The 22671-nt window shown below is 40.0% G+C and overlaps 1 protein-coding gene across 1 annotated transcript in view; it reads left to right on the top strand.

The window, feature by feature from the left end:
- Positions 1-22671, top strand: part of grik4 (glutamate receptor, ionotropic, kainate 4) — a 441808-nt gene that overhangs the window by 267778 nt on the left and 151359 nt on the right. Inside the window, exon 6 of the mRNA XM_059330837.1 lies at positions 18837-19002. Coding sequence (XP_059186820.1) covers positions 18837-19002 — 166 coding nt within the window. The remainder of the gene's footprint in view (positions 1-18836; positions 19003-22671) is intronic.

Here is a 22671-nt window from a genome sequence, read left to right as displayed (position 1 = left end):
TTTTTCAAAAGTTTTTTGTCGAATTCTGGTTTCCATCAAGCTTTTATGCACAAATGCACATAGAAATTAGTTGATGGAAACACAACCATGATGTTAAACGTACGGTAAGTGAAAACAGGATGCATTAACTCCAATTACTTTATTGCAAATTAATGCATTCTGTTTTTATTGTACTGTATTCGAGAGAGGACAGAAATCTCTACAGACAATACCTCCAACACTCAGTAACTCACACCAAAACAATCACCAAATATTCTCCAGGTTTATGATCCATAATCATTTAAAAGCCTTGTTAATTAGCTGCAACGTGTAGCTATAATAGGTACTCGCAATTCTTTCTGTAATTCAACAAGCCCTGCCAAGCAGCAGCAGAGGGGTCTCTTACCTGATTCCTGATTGTGCTGAAAACGCTACTTCACACATTTTTATTTCATGAGCCGAGGACGAAATTTTTCTCTGAACGACCTTCATTCTTCTGTCGATATTCCGAACACCTCTGCTCCCCACTGCTTTGATTTAGTCTATTCATTTCTATCTAATATATTTGTCTTCCCTTTTACCCACACTGCAGTTCTAACCAATTTTCACCTTTCTACCTTTGTCCCTGCTCTAATATCTGCCATTACTGCCCTTACACAAGCCTCAGCTCTCGTCTCTCTCTTTGCCCTAATTCTCACCTCTTTCTTTTTCTTTCCTGTCTGCTCTTGTTTCTTATTTTCTCATTTCAGCTCCTCCACCTGTCTGTTTCTTGACATTTCCCTTCTCCGACTTCTTCCCAGACACCGACTATAGATGACTACCAGGTCAAGATCCGACATTGTTAAGAAAACTAATAGAAAATAGTATTCAGAAGCCTGCTCCCCTTCTCTCTCTGCCTCTCCCTAATCACCCTCCATCAGTCTCACGCTGGATCTCTGTGTCTGAGTGCGTGGCGGTATTAGTTCTGCTGTGTCGGTCTTGTTCTGCTCGGGGGGTCAGCTTATGGTTCAGCTCTCCACTGTAATTGGGCTTTAAAGAAACTATATGTAAAATCAAATACTCTCCAGCAAAAATCAACGTTGGTTTGTCAGCAAGTGACACGTCATTGGTCACAGCCGGTAATCAGATGTGATTAAGCAGAGCTGATCTTCACTATAACCAGCTGGTAGAGGAACCATACCGCTGATGTATGTAGTATGGATTGGACCGTTTCAGCTGCAGCTTGCTTATTCATAGCAGTGCAGGAGCAGTAAGGTGTCTGTTGAATCTCAATAGGATTTCTGCATTTCATTGACACTCACAGTTTAGTATTCTTACATTATTCCTATTATTCTTATTCTTAGATGAAAAAAAATGGCGTGTAGAGACATGAAATGCAATGCAAATTAGCTTTTCATTGCTACTTTCAATACAATATGATGTTAGCCCACAGCTGAATGCAGTCCACGTCCCTACACTCAAGTTTCCATCCATTATTTCACTGTTTTTAGGCTCTCTCCACTCGGCATTCGTTATCATCATTAGAATTCATTAGGATCTGAAGAAAGAAGCTATCAAATTTGTCCTCCAGTGATTTTTTTTTAAAGGTACAAAGACTTTCTTAGATTCAATTGCTATTTTAGTTTTGTGTATTTGTGCCCATCTGCTTGTGTCTGTGTGCTGGAAAGTCTTAGAAATTAAATCTTAGACTCAGGAGTGAAAGTAAAAACAGGTTTAATGGCAGGTGCTCAGCTGAAGAAGTCTCAGAAGTGGAGCTGCTTTATCCCTCACACATTTATTTCCCTTTTTGGAAGAGCTTTACTGTTTGCCTTGAACCAAAGTGTATAAACTTCTAGTGCTACTCGATGGCAGGTCAGTAGATAGTCTATGGGTGTTCCCTTTAGTGTCATTTCCAAAGTCTCAGTGTAATACAGTAGATGATTTTATCTACTTGGTGTAAAGAGGATAAGATGGAGAGTGGAGGATAGGGCTAGGTAATTTCATTTTTTGTTATATAGAGCTGCTTATTCGTCTTTAGGGTCCCAGTAACAGATAAAAATCACACCCTCGTACTTATTTTATACTGAACCAATTGTCCTTAAGTTTCACACAAGGTCGATTACTTTGCATTAGTTATTATATTGCCCAGCCTGTTCTCCCGTCGAAAAAGTCAATATACAGTACAGGCCAAAAGTTTGGACACACCTTCTCATTCAATGCGTTTCCTTTATTTTCATGACTATTTACATTGTAGATTCATCAAAACTATGAATGAACACATGTGGAATTATGCGTTTCCTTTATTTTCATGACTATTTACTTTGTAGATTCATCAAAACTATGAATGAACAAATGTGGAATTATGTACTTAACAAAAAAGTGTGAAATAACTGAAAACATGCCTTATATTCTAGTAAGCAAAGGGTGGTTACTTTGAGGAATCTAAAATACAAGACATGTTTTCAGTTATTTCACACTTTTTTGTTAAGAACATAATTCCATATGTGTTCATTCATAGTTTTGATGCCTTCAGTGAAAATCTACAATGTAAATAGTCATGAAAATAAAGAAAACACATTGAATGAGAAGGTGTGTGTCCAAACTTTTGGCCTTTACTGTAGGTCATGTGTACAGGCAGCAAAAATGAGAGATATTGTCACAGACCACGGCAATGCATCCGCTGCCGTCTTGCTGATGTAGAAATGGCGGATTTCCGCGTTCAGTTGGAAGTCGGGATGGTGGATGGGTCGAACAGATGGCAGACGTTCACCTACGAGAGCAGGATTTGCGTCCCTTGTGAAAACAAAAGTAAAGCATTTTTGACTTAAGTTATGTTGATTACGTAAGTTACGTGAATCACATTTTTGAATGTAACTTTTTTTACGTAACCTCCGATAGTCACGTGACCCTTGTAACTACTTCACTTCTGGCATTTACGTACATTAATTTACTGTCTAAACTGTCTTTTATAACGCCTTACCAGGATGTTTTTTGGCCCAAACCTAGGTCAGTGGTTTTACAACATAAATACACAGAAACTGCAGCCTTTTTTTTACAACCACAGACTGTATGTGTGTGCTATTTTTAGAACGTGCCATTGTACCGCGAGCTGCGTTTCGTACATATGTGCCGTGAAATGCCATAATTTGTTGTACTGACACACAACCCTTCTGCTATGTTGGAGAACTTGTTGATATTGCCAATTGAAAGAAGTGTTTTAGTTTCATATTTACAGTCTGTTTTTCAAATTTTCATTGTCTACAGGTGAACTTGAACAGGTGTACAGCATTAATTCTTCTAAGAAGATCAAGTTAGCCTCAATGTTATTGTGCATGTTTGAGAAGATTTACACCTTGGTAATATTTTTGATTCCCTATTATATTTTGCTATAACATGTTTTCTGCCATCTTTTTCGTGTAACTCTTGTGTTAACTCTTGTGTAACAATGAGATAATGTTGATGATACGTTACATTTTTATGGCGCTTTTCTGCATACTCAAAGACGCTTAAACATAACAAAGGTGTTTTTATCGTATTTTGAAACTGGCCTATGCCTTTATATGACCTACATGAGCAAATGCGACCCTTAGTGAGAATATGGGCTATTTCTGTATAGTTATTCTTAATGCCTGTCACCAGGTCGGTGAAATCAGACAAAATGATTTACGGCATGCAGGTTCACTAGAAAGTCCTTCAGCTTAGACTCCAGGGGGGCCGGATGGAGAGAAGCTGCAGCGGGGCAGCAGGGTCTGTCAGCTGCAGGACCTGGAGCTCAGTGCTCACGGTCTTCAGGGCCAACATTGACACCATGCTGCTGGAGTCCCACGCCATATTGCCCGGCCCGCTGGAGGGAAGAGAGGCACAGGGAAATCAGAAACAGGACTGAGCGGGACAGACTGTCAGATTGTGATTCAGTAAAATTTGAGTTTTTTTAAAGGGAGTCTGGCAGCTGTAGATCTTTACGACATGAGGCGGTAATAATCACGGTAACATTACTGTGTTACTTTCACGTGTTAACATTTCTGTACTGCGATTATTTACTTATCAACAGACAAATGCACATACAGGTGCATCTCAATATTTGTGGAGTGAGGCTGTGGAACAGACTGGGTGTCAAGCTCAAGCAATGTCCAAGCATGATCCAGTTTAAAAAGCAGTACAAACACATGGTTTTCACAAGGAACAGGGAGGAAGAAGGGCTTAAACAACCGGGTGTTTTCATAAATTTTAAATTATTCATGTATTTGTTTATTTAATCTATTTATTTTCTATTTTTTGTAAATATGTATTATTTAAATATGTAATTTTAGGGGGGAAAATGTGTTAATTGAGTAGTGGAGAAGGTTTAAATAAGCATATGCTTCATCCTACTCCTTTTCGGACATGTTGCGTTCACATTATAGCTTTTGTTTTGACTATTGCTATTTTTTTAATTTTGATTATTCTCATTGGATGTATTTGTTTTTGTGTTTACTTTGTTGTGTTACTCGCACATGTTCGAAATAAAAGCTGAACTGAACTGAACTGAACTAAATTAGAATATCATGGAAAAGTCAATTTCCAGTAGTTGAAGTCAAATAGCCCCAACCAAGTACTGAGTGTATATAGATGGACATTATTTTCAGTAATATTGTAATATTGTAATATTACATTTTTTTGAGACACTAAATTTTAGGTCTTCATTAAATGTAAGCCATACTCATTATAATTAGAAGAAATTAAATAAATTAAGACATGAAATGTTTCATAATGTGTGTAATGGATCTATATAATGTGTTATATATTGATATTCTAATTTATTGAGATGCACCTGTAGAACAAAATGTCTGTGATAAGCCAATTGGGCAATTTATAAGTCTGGGTGTAATTACTATTTTAAAACTTTTAGAAACACATGCATGTTTAATTTAATGCAGATGATGACTCCTACATGATGGCACCATATTACAGTTTTGTTCTGCCTGTGCATACAGGTCTACAGCTGATTAAAAGCATGTTGATGTCTCTCTGCAGTGGATTCCTCTGTTCAGTCTGCTTGCAAACAAAGCGCAGGTGCTTCTTCTGTCTCTGCCTGATCATAATTAGAGAAGCACAGCTGTCGTCTGCACCTCTGCTGACCCTTTTGTCACAACACTATTGATCTGTCTTGTCAAGGCCGCACTGGCAGAACCACCATGTGCATATCCAAATCCACTATCTTGTCATCAGGAAGCAGTCTCTTGGTTTGATCACTGAGATGAAAGCGAGGAATAACAGAGTGACTCCCAGGTGAGCAGCTAGCAAAATGGATTTCAATTTAGCTGATTGTTGTCATCAAGGGTATGAAAAGGGACTCGGCTCCAATGTTACAGTGTTGCTTTTGTTTTGTCTTAGTCAGCTGTGTCAAGCAGCAGAGCTTTGTCTTTTGTGGAAGGAGACAATACTCAAACTGATATTGCTCATGTTTTTCTCCAGCTGCTCACTGAATTAATGCTCTGCCATTTTCACTCTGTGAACTGAAACTCATCAAGAACATTTAAGTCTTTTGTCTCTCCATCAACATGTTTGTGTTCTGCTCAGAGGCCACAATTGGCCAACTGTTCACCAACCGTGCTGTATAAAGTTGAGCTGTGCTTTGTTTGGGTGGTGTAAGTCAAACGTTTGGCGAGATTCCCAGAACTGGACTAAGCCCACTCTAAGGTTAAAAACAACACTTTTTTTCAATCAAAGCTCCCTATAGAAAAATTTTAAACGCAATAGATGTTTTTCCATGCTTAATAAACAGATACAATTGCAGCAAGCATTTAAGAGCATATTTACTGGAACATGTTGCCTCATTTAATCAGTTTGGAGGCTTGAGTCAGCTCCCCAAATGAAATTAGTGTTTTCTTTTTTATCCCCACTGCTTATAATAATACCAGCACAGCTGCCATCCGAACAGGGGAGTTAGAAAAGCAATTCTTTCTTTTTTACCAAAGACATTTGCTCTGAAATAGGGCAGTGGAGTGGGGAACAGGCCTCTCTGGAGGAAAGGAACTTTTTCTCTCTGAACTGGCTGATCAGTGAGATAGAGATCTCGTGGTCAATGTTCCACTCTCCTAAAAGGCACCATGGGAACCGCAGCCCACTTCATCTTTATCACTGGTCTGCTTCTGCTCTGACCGCAGGGACCTGACGCAGGATCATTACTACCACAAATAGCGATCTGGCTTCACGGGCTGAGACCGGGATGAGCTGGCGGTCCGGGATGGAGATTGTTGGTCGGGTGGCGTTGACACTCTCATATCTCTGGTGTCTCATCTCTTCCCTTTCTCTCTCCCTCAAGATTTTCCTCTGCCTTTTCTGAATGCCAACAGCTGGCCTCCCAAATCCCCCATAAACCTTTTGGTTCGAAAGGGGATCAGGTAGACATAATAGACTACCACCTGCCCTCCTCCATCTCCTGCCACCCTGCAACACCAACTCTTGCCAACTCCACTCTGGCGTTCCAGCCTTGGCATCACACTTGCTGACTGATGGACAATGTCTCCAACAGCATCTGTTCTCTAATGCTCAGTAGCCAACATAGCGGCTTGCAGGAGGCTACATCCAGCCAGGCTTCATACTGTGTGTTCAGCTATTGGTTGTTTTCTACGACTGATGATCTCCAAACTGATTAGCTATGTCCACTTTTTGACGGTAAACGAACTGTTCCCCGTCTGGCCTCTGCTAGCTTGCGTTCAGCTCACTGAGGCCGAGTGGCCGCTGTCCACTTGGCTGCATTGTTTAATGTTTTCAAGGACAGTTCAGTCTTCCTGCCAAGCATGTGTTGTTGCTAATTGATAGCCAGGTCAACGTGCGATAATGTAAATGAGTCGCTTCAAACATGACTGATGAGTGGAGCTAATGCTATCTTTCCCACAGCCGCGCCTGACGAGTTCCAAGACCCATAAAAGTGAGCTGATACTTTATTAAAAAGAGTTTTGTTCTGCTGCCCCTCTGAGTCCAAGCCAACAGATGTAGTTGCTCATTATGTGTCTGCTCTCCATATGGCACTGCTGCACACCCGCCCCCCCTCTCTCAGACCCCCCTCCCGTCAGGCTCCTGTTAGGTTCACAGCGGACAGGTAGCAGAATGACTTGGGCACTTGTCAGCTCACCAACCGAGGCAACCCGGAGCTTGTTGTGCTGGACGGAGGGGAAATTAGCTTTCACCTTCACTCTGGCTCAGAGCAAGGGCCTTCTCACTAATGCCTGGTCAGATCTGAAACTACCCTTCTTGAATGCAACCTAGAATTTCCCCATTGAAGAGGGGTTATCAGAGGTTATTGGTAAGCGTATACAAAGCAGTGAGAGAGAGAGAAAAAACCCTGGCTGTTTCCAATAAGCAGCCAACAGCCTATCACTGGCTTGGCAGTTTGAGAATGTGCCGGTTCCTTTTATTCCTTGTTTTAATAGCTAATCTGAGCAGATCAGGGTGCAATCTCAGTGTAATTAAGGCAAGTATACTGTAAGCACATTATAATAGGGTTGAGGTATTTTCTCTGCCAAACAAAGGTGCCTCTTTTTCCTGTACTACTCACTGTGTGTGTGTGTGTGTGTGTGTGTGTGTGTGTGTGTGTGTGTGTGTGTGTGTGTGTGTGTGTGTGTGTGTGTGTGTGTATCTTCCTTGTGCAAAGCCTGTGTCCTGTGAGAGCTTCCTCATTAAACGCCTGTCAAACCTCTGTCTGCAGACCTGCCAGCCTTTCTGTCACACTGTAGGAAACACACACACACACACACACACACACACACACACACACACACACACACACACACACACACACACACACACACACACATACAGTATATTCAGACAAGAGCACACAGAGTGAACTGCCTCTTTATGTGTCACACACTCACACTCTGAAAACAAAAGGGACCCAGTTTTAGGTTATGTGTTGGGGCTCTACAAAAAGGTACCACTACATATGTTTTTTTTCTTTACTAGGCTTGGCGCTGTTTGAAAATGTTCAAGACTGGTGTCAATATGCCTCCTGGACTCTAATACCAAAACTTTTCAAAAAATTTTCCATTGCCTGCAGGTGAATCCAAAAGTTAGCAAGCATAGAATTATAATGAGAGTAGAACCAACATTGGCCATTTGACTAGTTCAAAACAAAATAACAACTGTAGTGACAACAATAGGCCTCTCACTATAAATACATTATTCACTTGTCGTGCTCAGCAAAAGTTATCAATATATCAATATCGCCATTGTGTTTTTTATTAAGATAAGAATGTCACCTATATTTTACCTAACATGAAGCCACAAAACAAAATATTTTTTTCAAACATTTGAGACTTGAGCATTTCTTTCTTTCTTTCTTTCTTTTTACAGCCAAATGAACAGCCTAAACTATGCTCGGACACATATTGCTGTAATTTCCGGTCACGCTGCTTCTGTTCTCTCCTCTGATCACTGTCAGAGTTTCACACACACACACATACACACACACAATTATAACTTCATTGCTCTTCAAACAGGGTGCACTGGCATTATTGTGTTTCATATTTTTATTGATGTGTATACAAAAACAACAGAGGGACATACCGATATCAGGGTACATTGGTTTCGACACTAAAAGTGTTGTACACATCCTCAGATTTAGATTTGTATAATTTTAAGAACAGACAACGGTCAGTGGGGTGGCCGCACTATTCCCTGGCAGGGACGCAGCTGGATTGTTCGTATTTTTCTGTTTTGGAGGCATATCGGCCTGTAGTGCAGTCCCAACGAGCTTGTGGAGTAAAACTGTAGAAATAGTAAGTTCATGAAAAGGCCCTATATATTCATTTAAGAGAGTTTCACAGCAGCTCCCGCAGGCACGTCTTACTCCATGAGAAACTAAGGCGGAAGCCTGCACTGGCATTATTATTCAGGTAAACTCACTGGTCCACTTCATTAGGTACACCTGTTCAACTGCTCGTTATCACAAATATCAAATCAGCCAGCAGCAACAGCATGGTTGCTGGTCTGAGTATTTCATAACTGCTGATCTGCTTTGATTTTCATGCAAAACCATCTCTAGGGTTTACAGAGAACAGTCAGAAAAAGAGAAAATATCTAGTGAGCGGAAACGCCTTGTTGATGCCAGAGGTCAGAGAATAATGGCTAGACTGGTTTGAGATGATAGAAAGGCAACAGTAAATCTAAGAACAAGAACTGAGGCTACAATTTGCACGGCACCATGTTGATCTCTTTATGACCACTGTGTCCACATCTTCTGCTGGGTACTTCCAGCAGGAAAACACACCGTGTCCAAAAGCTCAAATCGTCTCTGGTTTCTTGAACATAACAATGAGTTCACTGTACTCCAATGGCCTCCACAGTCACTATACCTCAATCCAATAGAGCACATGTACCTAATAAAGTGGTCAGGGAGTGTCTTAAAGTGACAATAGTGTTATTTATCAAAGTTATTTCTGAGACATTATATCGTCCAACAAAATGTGGTTATTGTGACAGGTTTAGGTGAACACACACATCAGTGGGCTGTTAAGTGTGTCATTAGTTTGAGAACTATGTTTGGCCTACCCTTAGTCTGTTATATTACATTATAATTTAATTAATATATTTTAATGACTTACCAATAGGTACACTACCGGTCAAAAGTTTTAGAACACACCAACTTTTCCAGAATTTAATTGAAAATGATGCAGTTTAATGTCTCAGTGTACTCTGAAATTAATAAATAAATTAATTAATTAATTAATTAATTCTTTATTGAGCATGATAGTGTTTTGAAAGTAAAAAAAAAAGATTCAAAATCACATTTTATGTTGGACTAAAGGACTAAAAAAAGACACAAAATGACCCAAAAAAAGGACACAAAATGACAAAAAAGACACAAAATGACCAAAAAAAGACACAAAATGACTAAAAAAAGACACAAAATTATTTAAAAAAGACACAAAATGACCAAAAAAAGACACAAAATGACTTACAAAGACATGAAAAGAATTCAAAAATGGACAAAATAGCCCAAGACTCCATAGAGTTAAGTTGTTAACCCATTTCTTGTTCCCTGAAAAAGGCCTACTTGTATAATTCTGAAATGTACATTATTTTTCAGTTTTGGTTAAGCTTACCTTTTTTTATTTACCTCTGGCAGTTCACCACTTACCTTTGTACCCTTTCAAGCTGTTCATTTGACTTGAACTGCTTGAATTTCAATAAAAAACTGGAAAAATTGGGGTGTTCTAAAACTTTTGACCGGTAGTGTATATCAAGCATTACATCCAGCAATACTCAATTCCTCTCTAGCACCAAGGCAACACAGGCGTAAAAAGCCTCCCTTTGCATGCTTCATATAACTCCACTGCTTGTTTGTTCATTATTGCAAAACCTCAACTAGTTAATGTTAGCCTAAGAACAGTGGTCACAGGTCATTGCGAGGGCAGTACAAAAAAATTACTGGGGACTTGACCATCCTGCTGAGTTGAAGTACACCTTCTATTCATTCATATTCTACAGAAACAAGGTTTTTATTTAAGTAAATCATGATGATAAATATCTAATCAAAGAATGAATAGTCAAGACATAGTCCTGCAGAGGTCCTTCATTCATTTGAATGGGACACTGCATTAATGCCGCAGATTATTGCAAAGTAATTGACATTTTTTGCCACGACACAATGCGATGTTATCTGGCGAGGTGCTGCCTTGACCCGGCGATTCAAGCTTACTTCACTCAGAGATTGATTTGGAAAGCACATTTCAGATTTATACACTCTCTAAAGCTTTCAAGGACCTGTGATTCAAACTGGACTTCCTTTGTATTTCATCGTCTAACCTGGTAACTGAAACATTTTTTGATACTTGGTGTACAGAAATATTTCAAATGGCATTGAAAAAAGTCCAATACTCAGTTCTTGTCATTACATAACGACTACAACATAAACAACTTTTATGACTTCCTGTTTAAATACCAATAAGTACTGCGTCTTCTAAATAATAAATGAGAGCCACAATACTCTGCTGCTTTAGCTTGAAATGTACTTGTAGCCCACTGAGACCCAACAATAACAAAGCTAAATGCTGATGTTGTTATTGAATCCCCTGCAACTGTATGTCTTGAGAAATGAACCAATAAAGTGGAGAACATGAGACAGATTGCCTTTGACAACAGAATCAAATTTGAAACTGCTAAATTCAATGAGGCCATTTAATGAGTGCTGATTGCAACCCGTTTGTCATTCCTCACTCTCTGTTTACATCTATTATGTGTCTTTTTCTGTCCTGCACACGATTTTCCCCGTCTCAGCCTCCGTGTCACTCACTTCATTGCATTCTTCTTCTGTCAGTCAGACTGTCAGTTTTCCTCCATCCCTCTCTGTGTTCCCCCACTTTTTTCTCTCTTCCACCTGCACCCGGTCTCCGTGTCCTTGCCTACCCTTCTTTCCCCTGGTACACGCCTGTCTTTCTCCAAAGCAGTCACCATGGTACTTAGTTCTATTTACAGTGAAGCCACCAGATTATTAAAAGCGGAGCGGTTACCTTGGGCTTTATTGTTTGCCTGAGATTTTCCTCCCCTCACAATTTTCAGATGTAATTAGTTTCACTCCCACACCAATAGTACGACTGCCCTGAGCAGATGCTTTAAAAAGACACTTCATCTGATTTTGAATTGCAGCTTGTTTACTCGTATCTACCACTTGTTTACATTTCCTCTCATAATTTAAAAGATCCGAATGAATTAACACGAGAAAAACTAAATTCAGCTGCGTTTCTCACAAATGAAATTGCAATAAATTGATAATGATTTGTACAAAAACCATAGAAAAGAGGGAATATTCATACATGTTGAATAACACCACTATAACACTGGAGCCTTTTGTACTAAGGGGATTATGGGAACATGTTAACATTGTTAGATTGCCTTTCGATTATGTTGATGAACGGCTTAATCGGTTGCTGCAGATGGCGGGAGAATGAAGCCACTAAAGCACTGTCAACATGCAGAAATTATAGACGGATACAACCTTTAAACAGCATTAATAGAGCAGCTGAAACAAGCAGTGAACACTGAGATATTATCACCATAAAAAGTTGTTATGATGAACCACAGACTGTATATAAAGATGGACGACGCCACTCCACTTCCTCCCAGAAATGAAGCCAAAATGTCCTGGCTGCCATGTTTTGGAGCCAGAGTCTGCTCAGCCTAACCAACTGTGAGTCAATTACAGCTGCCATTTAAAAAAAGTTAAATAACATAACATCAGCGTGACAAAAACTACCTGAAATGGCAGAAATATGTATTTGATGTATTTGATTTGTGTATTTTTATTTTTTGAGTTTAGCGTATGTCCCATCTGCATCTTTTCTTTTTTCTTCAAATTTGGGTCAGTGTCTTGTTGTCCATCTTTACAGTATATACTGTACAGGTACATCTCAATACATTAGAATATGATGGAAAAGTCCATTTCCAGTAGTTCAAGTCAAATAGCCCCAACCAAGTACTGAGTGCATTTAGATGACATACTTTTCAGAGGCCAACATTTCCATATTAATCATACTTTTTAAAACTTACTTTTGTAAGATTACATTTTTTTGAGACACTGAATTATAGGTCATCATTAAATGTAAGCTATAATCATTATAATACGAATAAATTAAATAATTGAAGACATGAAATGTTTCATTCTGTGTGTAATGGATCTATATATTGTGTTATTTCCACTTTTTGAATTGAATTACTGACAAATAAACTTTCTATGATATTCTAATTTATTGAGATGCATCTGTATATATGATGAACTTGTTAGCCAATTTTGACATCAGCATGCACGGAGCAACGTTTGGAGTTGTCTTTCTGGCTTGTTAAATGTGTTGATCCAGTTTTCACACTCGTTTCAGCTGTCTTTGGTCACCAACACCTGAGGAAAATCTCTGGCTCGTTATCTACTGAATCGGCCATTATGTTCTCCTGCCAGTCGTTAACATTGTCTGCCATTCTGTGCTGGGCAGGTAACACACAGTGGATGTATCAGAGCCTTTTCACTTTCAAACAGATGCCTGCTGTTGTTGGAAACAAGACTGATGAGAGAAGTGAGAGCAGTTGTGGCTGTGAAACTATAAAATGAGCTGAGAGACACTGAGGGGAACTGCAGAGCTGGGTGATAACTCTTTGTGGATTTGTGACTGTGAGCGATCCATTTCACATTACATAACCTAATTTGATCCACTATTATTAAAAGATACTGATTAGTGCAGCTTTAACAATTACACCAAACAAAGAGTGCCATTGTCCATAACAGCAAATCAGAAAAAGTCATAATCTGTGACAAAATGTGCCAGTTTGGCATTAAACTAACTTGCTGTAGATTAGTACCCAGGATTGCTGGCATGGAAAACTTGTTAGTTTCCTGCAGAGCGACACTGAAAGTCGTGCAGCTGTTCGGTTCAGAGTCTTTGAAGCTGTGCCCTGCAAAGACACATGTAGGAAAGATTTTTTTCTGTTTTTATTTTTGGGGATTAATCGACCAGCAGAGTGACTGATACTAGCTGTTGGTTGCAGATAAGAAGTCTGGCAAGCGACTTTGATGTGGCAGACAACTTGCTGTTAGTAATGTGGGGATTGATTTTCTTTGCTTGGAGTACCCCTGTTTTAACTCGAGTCTCGATTCAAAACACTTTGTCACTCCACCACATTAGCAGCATAGTGACTGGCACAGTTAAACAACCAATTAATCATATTGCTCTAACCAGGGGGGAATGTGTTGAGGCATGGTGTATTGATAAAGTCCTCTCTCCATGTTAAAATCCTAAAAAAAATATGTTTAAAATACAGTGGGAGTGATTGCTGATGAAGTTGATGTTCTCTAGAAATAAAAAAAATGTTAATGAAGTGTTTGCAGTAAATATGTTTTTTGGGGAAAACTATCAGTATTTCTGGTTAAATATTTGCATGAGTCAAGGCTGCATGCTGTGGAATTTGATGATGAATCAAGACTCGTAGCCAAGTAATTCCTCGGAGATGCCGGCATTTGTAGCAATAAGGTCCAATGGGCCAACAGGATGGAAAAGGACAAAGTGTATGTATCTGTGTGCGTGTGTGTGTGTGAGTGTGTGTGTGTGTGTGTGTGAATATGTGTGAATTTGTGTAAGCTGCTTTCTAAGCCCCCTGCTGCCTCAGATACAGGCTATCGAAGCGTGTCAGGTTTCTAAGTGAAAGAGGTCGGGTAGCACCAGTCTGCAGTGCTGAAAAGGAAGGAAAGAACACATGGGAAAAGGGGACAAGTGGAAAAGAAGGAGTAAACAATCAGGGGTACCCAGAGAAACAGGGGAGAAAGAGACAGAAATGAGAAAAGGGTAGTGAGAAATTGTACCAATGCAACAGGGAAGATGAAGGACACATCTACAGAGGGGAGCATTTCCCCAGCGTGGTGTGCAGCTATTACCCAGGTTTTAGGACTTCTTGGGAAGACTGAATGGTGTTCCAGCAGGGGCTGTCAGTAGTGGCCACAGCTCCATCCATCCAGACACCCGGGGACTCCATTACACCCTGATGGGCAGGGATGGAAAACCAATCGAGGGGATATGTGGACGAGGGGGAAAGCAATGTATGGGCACCAGGAGCCGCACAGACAGGCAATCTGCCATGATGAAGAGGCTCCCTTCCCTGTCCCTCCTCTCGGACCCAGCACGTCCTCCAGCATCCCCTTCAAGCCCCACTGCGCTCTACTGCAATGCCTTGGCAGCTGACTGACCCAACACCTGCCACACTCATTTGCACTCTCCCTCTCCTGCTTTTGTCCTCCCAGGCCTCACTGTAAGCCCTGCACCCGTCCACATCATCACACGGAGACCTGAAGCAGAGGAGGGTTTCATTGGCGGGGAAATAGATGCAGAGTCGTGTTTGTTATAAAAATTTGTATTAATCTGGGGTTTTTCCAACATTTTAATCATACACTGCAAAAAAGCCAACTTGTATTTTTTGGCCTAAAACAGTGATTCAAGTTGGTAAAACTTGGAAATATAAATTACTGACATTTAGGGCAATAATGTAAGTTAGCACAACAAAGGAAGCCAGTTGTCTGCTCAAAAACAAGTTGGTGAGTTGTTGTTACTTATATCTTTAAGTTGGGGTTCAAAACAAGGGACAATAGTTCTGATAACTCTTATTTCTTTGTTGTGAAATGCGGGAAAGCGGTGAAATTCATTAGCGAAAGCTAGCGGCTAACTGATGCTAGCGGCTAACTGATGCTAGCGGCGCTGCTTGTTACAGCTACAAGAGTAGCCATTAGCGTATCAATGCTAACTCAAAATTGTGGTCACAACATTAGCTGACATTTCATAGTGGCATTACAATAGTGCCAGAGAAATTCAGAGTTGAGCAAACTCAAAAACAAAACTTATATATTTAGTTTAATTGTCCAACTTAAAATTTTATCGAAGTTTGTTGCCTTGAAATTTTGAGTTCACCCAACTTTTCTTTTTTTGCAGTGTACTAAGCAAATGTGATCCTGTGTGCTGTATGTAGAGGCACTGGCTTTGGGTTACATCAGACCAGTGCTTCTGCTAAAGGCTGGCAGGCTAGATAAGGTTAACTATATGTAAAGATAAAGGGAAGTACACATGACTGGGGGAGTCAGACACTTTGACTTTGGGGAACTGAGAATAACAGCATCTGTGTCAGACAGGTCAGCTAGACGTTGGAAACCTCCCACTATAGGATGCATATAAGCCAACAGTTTTGACTATCATATGAGCCTTTTTCTCTGTAACCTTACTCGTTACTTTGAGTACTTTGAATCCAACTGTCTTTATTGAAGGGTCACTCTGAAAAATTCTTATAACAGTGTTTGAATTGTGTTGGGGTGAGTATAATTTATGATTTTCCTGAAGTTCAGCAGATTTGTAGGTGCAGTCCGGATTTGTTGCTGTGCTCGGGGAACGTTGAAAGCTGCAAGGTTAGCTGTAGTGTACTTAACCTCCCGTCTGACAGCAGAGGCGAGACTTACCTGTTAGTGCAGTGGGGGTGGTATGATAAATTCATTAGGGGTAGCTAAGAAATACAGATATTTATATAGCTACAGCAAATCTACACTGTGAAAAGTTGGCAATCAATCTCCGTGAACATCGTATGCCTCACAATGGGGCTCGGATAGAAGAACTGTGTGTTTATTGATTCTTACTGAAAGCTTTGCTGGCTTTCTTTTACTTACTCCTCGTGTCTGATCTTTTCTCTCACTACTGGTAAACACACACATCTTATTAGATATGTTTCTGCTCTTTAATGATGTTATTCTCCCCCAAGTTTATTAGCGGAGTCGTTTCGACTGCGTGGTTATTATTGAGCATGTGAGGATGTTCCTAGATGTAGTGGGCAGAATGTTCTTAAGATTGTGACACGTTTTCTACTGCTTGTATTAGTCCCACAGCACATTAGATTTTAACAGTGACTCTGAGTTTAAGAGGCTGATTTACAGCTTCTGGGGTGTTTGATGCTTGTCACATTTATTTTGGGTGAGTGGTGTAGAAGTGTTTAACATGCTTTACACACAGTTCTTAAGTCTCAGCACAATGACCCTCCACATTTTAGCATTTATGGCCAAACAGTGGGATATTCCTGACGAGTCAACCTATTCACATCAGTGTTGTAGCACTCAATATCGGTCTTGGTCTCGAGACCGGTCTCAAGACCACTTTTTGAAGGTCTCAGCCTCGTCTCAGAATGGACTACGTTTTTACTCGGTCTTGTCTCGGTCTCGGAAAAAGCAGACTCTGGATTTTATTTCAAGACCAGTAAAGACCACAACTGTGCATTTTTGGATTTACTTGTTAATATCATGACTGTGATTTTGCATAAATCGTATTGCTTCTAGTACTACCAATAACATGACTCGTATAACAAATTGTTGTCACCGTTAACGGGAGAAGAGGCCATGAGAAGATGTCAGCCAACTCATCTGTAATAAAATTTTGTTACCTGAACCACAAAGATTTTTTGTGCACAACTACAAAAAAAACAACAACATAGTAACACAACTTGTAAATAAATTCTGCAAAGCAACGCTAACAGAGACAGCTGGGACTGGTCTTTTTCTTGACTGGGTCTCGCCCTGCCTCGGTCTTGGTCTTGTCTTGGTATTGACCCCTCAAAGTCTTTGTCTTGTCTTAGTCTCGATACACTGTGGTCTTGGTATTAACTTGGTCTCGGCTTAGGTGGTCTTGACTACAACACTGATTCACATGACTTCAGTCAGTTGGTTGAAGAGTTCAGTCAGGCTATGACCACAATGAATAATTATGATGCCCTTATTTGCTTATTTATGTTTGATTCTGTTCATCTAATATAGATGTAACTACCCTAAAAGTAAAGCTGTTTGTAACTTTATATATGATTCCCTGAAAAATACTTTTTCAAATGCATTTTTTTTTGTATTTTGAGCACCACAAGCAAAGTGCCATCTCTTTCTGCTGTATTTGAAAGTAAGCAGACATCTATACGGTCGATATCTCCAACACTCAGCAGCTGACACCCAAACAATCTAGATTATTATATAGCACTACAGGTAAGAGGAGAAATGTGTATCTTTGATTTTGCAGAGATCTGTCCGTTTTTTAACGGTATGGCTAAATGTTTTGGATGTGTTTGACTTTTCTAGCTGAGCAGAATGACTCAGGAAATGTTTTTACTTCTTTGGTCGTCTTGTTAACACAATGAATAATAAATACAATAGTGAGAAACCCCATCAACATTCCATTAGCAACCTTTCAAGAATAATGAGCATCCAGTGTTGTGTTTTAAATAGTCTTATAACAGCTTACAGTCTGTCTGTCACAGCACAGACAAGCCCTATTTATACTGATTTGACAGTGCAATAAAGCACACCGTTATAGCAATTATAATTATAAACAAATCTCTTTTTTTGTAATTTTGTCAATTACTGAGTCCTGAAATGATGTATTTACTTAATAAAATCTCGAATTTCAGCTGGTTGTAAAATATCTCATGAAAACAAGACAGAATGGATAAAATAAAATAAAGAAAATAATAATAATAGTAATTATCATTATTATTATTATTATTATTATTATTATTATTATAAAATGAGCACTTAATTTGTGATTAAAAAAAAAAAAAGGGTTGATATGTCTTGCAGAAAATACTCCCATCCCACTGTTTAAGTCTGCAGAAAATGCAATTTTACATCTTACAAAGATGATTTATTAATCCACAAAACAACATTTTAAGATGGAGACTTTGTCGTGTATTTATTGTAATGGCTTCTCAGGTTTTTTATTGTGTAAGATAGTAGAGCACGAGTATTCATCCCCCAAATATAACATATATTTTGGTATAAAATGCTGTGATAATACAAATATATATTTGTATATATATATATATATATATGAATATATAAATATATATAATATATATTTGTTTGTTTGTGTGTTTTAAAAGTCTCACCTGCATCACACAGCTGCTCCACAGTGAGCCGCGTCAACAACTGTTTTGTAACAGTGGGTGAGGGGGTGTTGTACTGAAAATGTCTCTAACAAGGGCTTGTTTGTGTGGGTGGAACAAAAAATAAGTTTTCAGATCCCAACTTGTACTTAACATGAGCTTCAGTGCCTCAGTCACTGAAAAATATGTGTATCCTGACGCACATTGCCACAGACCCCTGGGTTATCCTCGCTTTCAATTTATTATAACAGATTAAACCGATTTCTACAGAGCTGTTCTTTCTTCTGGCTGCTTGCAATGTACTATTTTTATTCTGCAGTTCACACTTTCTGTTATTCTGATGTCTTTTATGTTCGTCCTGTCTGCAGACGCCGGCTGCTTTTTTAAAACATCAGTGTGAAATATCAATCAGCTGCAAATGATTAAACTGCAACAGGTTGTCTGACGTGACCCTCTCTGTGCAGGTGCCCTATGTCAAGGTGGCTCCAGAGGACATTCTGAAGGTCCAGTTCCCCCGCTTTACCACTCTGGACCTGAGGCCAACTAACACTGACATCAGCCTGGCTGTGGCCGGCCTTCTCACCTTCTTTAACAGCACCACCGCCTGCCTCATCTGTGCACAGGCTGACTGTGAGTACAGTGTTCACACCTTCACAGCCAAATCCACACCTGGGGAGAATCTGCCAACAAAGTGCAAACATTTTAGTTTAATGTTTGCTATCCTTTAACACGTGTTAGCACACATAAGTTCTCACACGCACGCCGACTGTCTTCTGGAAACAGATGCGTCGCTTATCAACATCTCACCCTGTGACACGCTCCCTTCTGAAGCAGCTGCTGCACTCCGCAGCTAAAACTCCCTCGCAGCAACATGCCCGCCGTCTGCATCCCAAAATAAATCACATTTACTGCCGGATCCTTTCTGTTTTTCAATGTCACCATCATCCTTAAATTAAAATAATGATGCAGCACGTTACGCTGTGTCATGTGTAATCTGTCAGCAACCTTCAATCCAAGTGATGTCTGTGTACTCTCTGAAAACACTGCATCGAAATATCTTTAATGCACACAAAAAAGAATGAGGATGGAGTTTGCAGCTGTATCCACCAGTGATCTGAGCGCCTCCTTGTCAAAGCTTTCGTTAGATTCTCAAGATACTAAACTGAATGACCTTAAAAAAGCTTGAAAATCTCCTCCAAGGAAGTTATTTTCGTAAATAGAGAGGAAGATTAAATCATGGCCTGTTCCCACCCTCTTGCAGTCCAGCAGGCAGTAATTACAACTCCCTAGACAAAGACACCATGACCCTGAGTGGCACAAGCTAACCTTTTTCCTAATCAGCACGAGGCTTTGAAGAAAGAAAATAGGCTTCAGACATCAACTATGTGTCAGACAGCCCAGAGATGGCAATGAGCCACTGTGAACTGCCCACCCCGCCTATCTCAATTCTCAGTTCGTCTGCCTTTCAACTTCCACTTTGACTGTCTCTTGGTTTTTCTTTGGAGTTTCCTTTCATTCATAACCTTTAGACAAGATCCGTCACTTGCATTTTCATGTATTAAACTGAAATGTATGTATTTTTAAAGCCTTTTATGCAAATTCAGTTACAATTAATTAATGCAAATTTGAGGCTACATTTTTTGCAACAATTTTTCCCTCTTTCAAACAATTTGCCATTTACATACATTTGATTATGCAGAAATTTAAAAAAATTAATTAAACTTACTAAAAGGAAATTCTGTATATCTAATCATAGTTTAACCCAACCCCACTACGTAGCCCATTATAACTGAAGGGTCAAAAATAAACCATTAGTTGGTTTTCCTTCTAGGTGTTCCTGTACCTGTCAGTCACTCTACCAATTCGTGGCTCAGATCCTGTTTCTGTGACATTTATTCCACCGAGAGTTGATTAACACAGCTCTGGCAAGAGCAGTGATAACAAGTGAACCTTTTAGGCACCCTCTGACTTTAATATTGGCGAGTTTGGAGAGAAAAAAAACTCATTTTAACATTACTTTTCTTCTTCCCTCTGGATGTGTGTGGGTGTGCAGGGTTGGTGGGGAGGTTCTCATTCTGTGTGAGTGGGCTAAGAAAGGACTGGAAAGGAAATTAAAGGAAATGAAAAGGAATGAAATGAAGGGAGATGAGAGGTGGATAGAGGAGACCAAGGGGGAGTCCGAAATGTGAGAGGAGAGGAGAGGAGAGGAGAGGAGAGGAGAGGAGAGGAGAGGAGAGGAGGGAGGATGCTATGCAGCAGATGTGGCTGAGGTGAAATGTGTTGATTGGGGTGAGGAAAGGGGAGGTGGAAACCATGCTGGAATTATCCATTGGCAACAAGAGGGAGACAGTCCAGGAAATGACGCGGCTGTATTGATTGCACCCTCTCATGTGACCCTCATTCATTCAATAGAAAATGCAGCATATGGCAGCATGCCTGGATTTCTGTGTGTGGGTTTGTATATGTGTATGTGTGTGTGCAACGGTCTATGTTCGGCACTAGCATCAGCTAAAAACCCATTCGACTTTGGCTCCGGCTCGCTCTGCCCCGCCCCTCCCCTCCCCGTCAGCTCACGCAGTCGGTCGGTCGGTTGGCAGCAGGCTGTCGGTGGCTCATCCACATGTGCCGGCATCATTAATCACCCGAGCCAGTGACAGCCTAATAGAGCGTGGCCAATTCATGAATATTTTCCAGCCATGGCTGAGGAGGCAGGAGTGGAGGTGGAGCCATGCCCAAAGGCACGGTGCACACCAGGACGGACATTAATCTAGCTAACCTCCACTATCGACGGCAGCGTGTGCAGCAGCAGCTGCAGCAGCAGCACTGTAACTCTGGCCCAGAATGCGGTGCATGTGCTTGAATGTTGAGCCCTGCTGGGTGGCCCCTCATGTTGTGTGGCTGTGGCCTTTGGTAAATGAAAAGAGACACGCATAAAAATTGAATGCACAGGACACGCCTGCACGCACCCGCATCCACTGTGCGAGCCACACACATCTACATGCATGCTGTTCCCACTCTCACATGCACTGTGCTACAGCAGTGCACTTTCATTAGTGTAGTGATTGGTGCAGCTGTCAGTAAGCTGAAACAGAACATCCCATAAACTCTTAAATTTAATTGGAGCTGCAGTGCAGGTACACGATTACTAAGTTGAACAAAACAGTAGGCCTCAAATGCTTGCAGAGCATTTTTCCACCTGTGATAGGCACATTTGGAGAGAAATAGCCATTTGTAGCTCACTGCACCGTTCCACTGCAGCTACAGAAGAAAGAACTTTCCTTTCTTGTAATGTCACGTTTCCACTATGATCTGTATTAATCTCACTATATGCTAATTGATCTTTTTTTCTGAAATGATTGTATGTCATCTACTTAATAACTATTCTCCATTAACGTACGTTTTTCCAAGGCTGACCTACTGTCCCTCCCTATTTCTGTATTGCTGACACTAACCTGTTATCAGTGTCAGTCAAAGAGACATCTCATTGACTTATGAACAGGACTGTGTACGGAGGTGTAAGAATCACGGGAACATAGTAATTGCAGCGGATGGACTTTGAAAGTAGTAATTATACTGTGGCGGCTAATCATCCTGATGTGGAAGGCATTGATGGAAGTAGTGAAAGTGATGGTACTAAAATTAGCAGCACTTCATAGTTTTAAAAGCTTCTCTAAAATATGAAACATTTCTTCATTTAAATGTCTAAAAATGACTGGACCTGTGTTATATATTTTGTTGAGTTTTGTACTTACATTGTCTCAAATGTTTCCAACAATGTTCAAACATAAGGAAATCTGTAATTTTATTTATGACAAGGGTGCATTTCATTCTCATCTGTATCAAAGATTATGGACGTTTCCATCAAAAGAAACAACAAGTTACATCTAAAAAAGGACAAGGCAAAACAAGATAACAAAAACAGTGTCAGTCAAACCTAAAACCTGTGATAAATAATTTAGAAAACATGATGATGGAAATTTATGGATTTGAGGGATGTTGCAGTCTGCTCATCACTCCACACAGATCTGAAGTTTTAAGTCTCTTCAGTGGACATTTAAGTCACAATTTACATACTTAGTGTTTATCGATACATCTTGTTAAAATGTTCTTGCAATATTTTGAGGGTTTTTTCCCCCACATTTTTGCACATAAAAACAAAATCCAGCTTTCATCACTTCCTATATCCATATTCCAATGTTTCACAGTTAGCTGTCCAAAAAAGCCAGAGACCTTTCAAATCTCCCTTGTGACACACTCTATAGGGCATATTTTCCCAAAATAACAAGTTCACCTGAACTC

The sequence above is a fragment of the Centropristis striata genome, chromosome 4 (genome assembly GCF_030273125.1).
Source record: "Centropristis striata isolate RG_2023a ecotype Rhode Island chromosome 4, C.striata_1.0, whole genome shotgun sequence".
Lineage (NCBI taxonomy): Eukaryota > Metazoa > Chordata > Actinopteri > Perciformes > Serranidae > Centropristis > Centropristis striata.
Note: the sequence above shows the minus strand (reverse complement) of the source record. Positions and strands in the feature narration are given on the sequence as shown.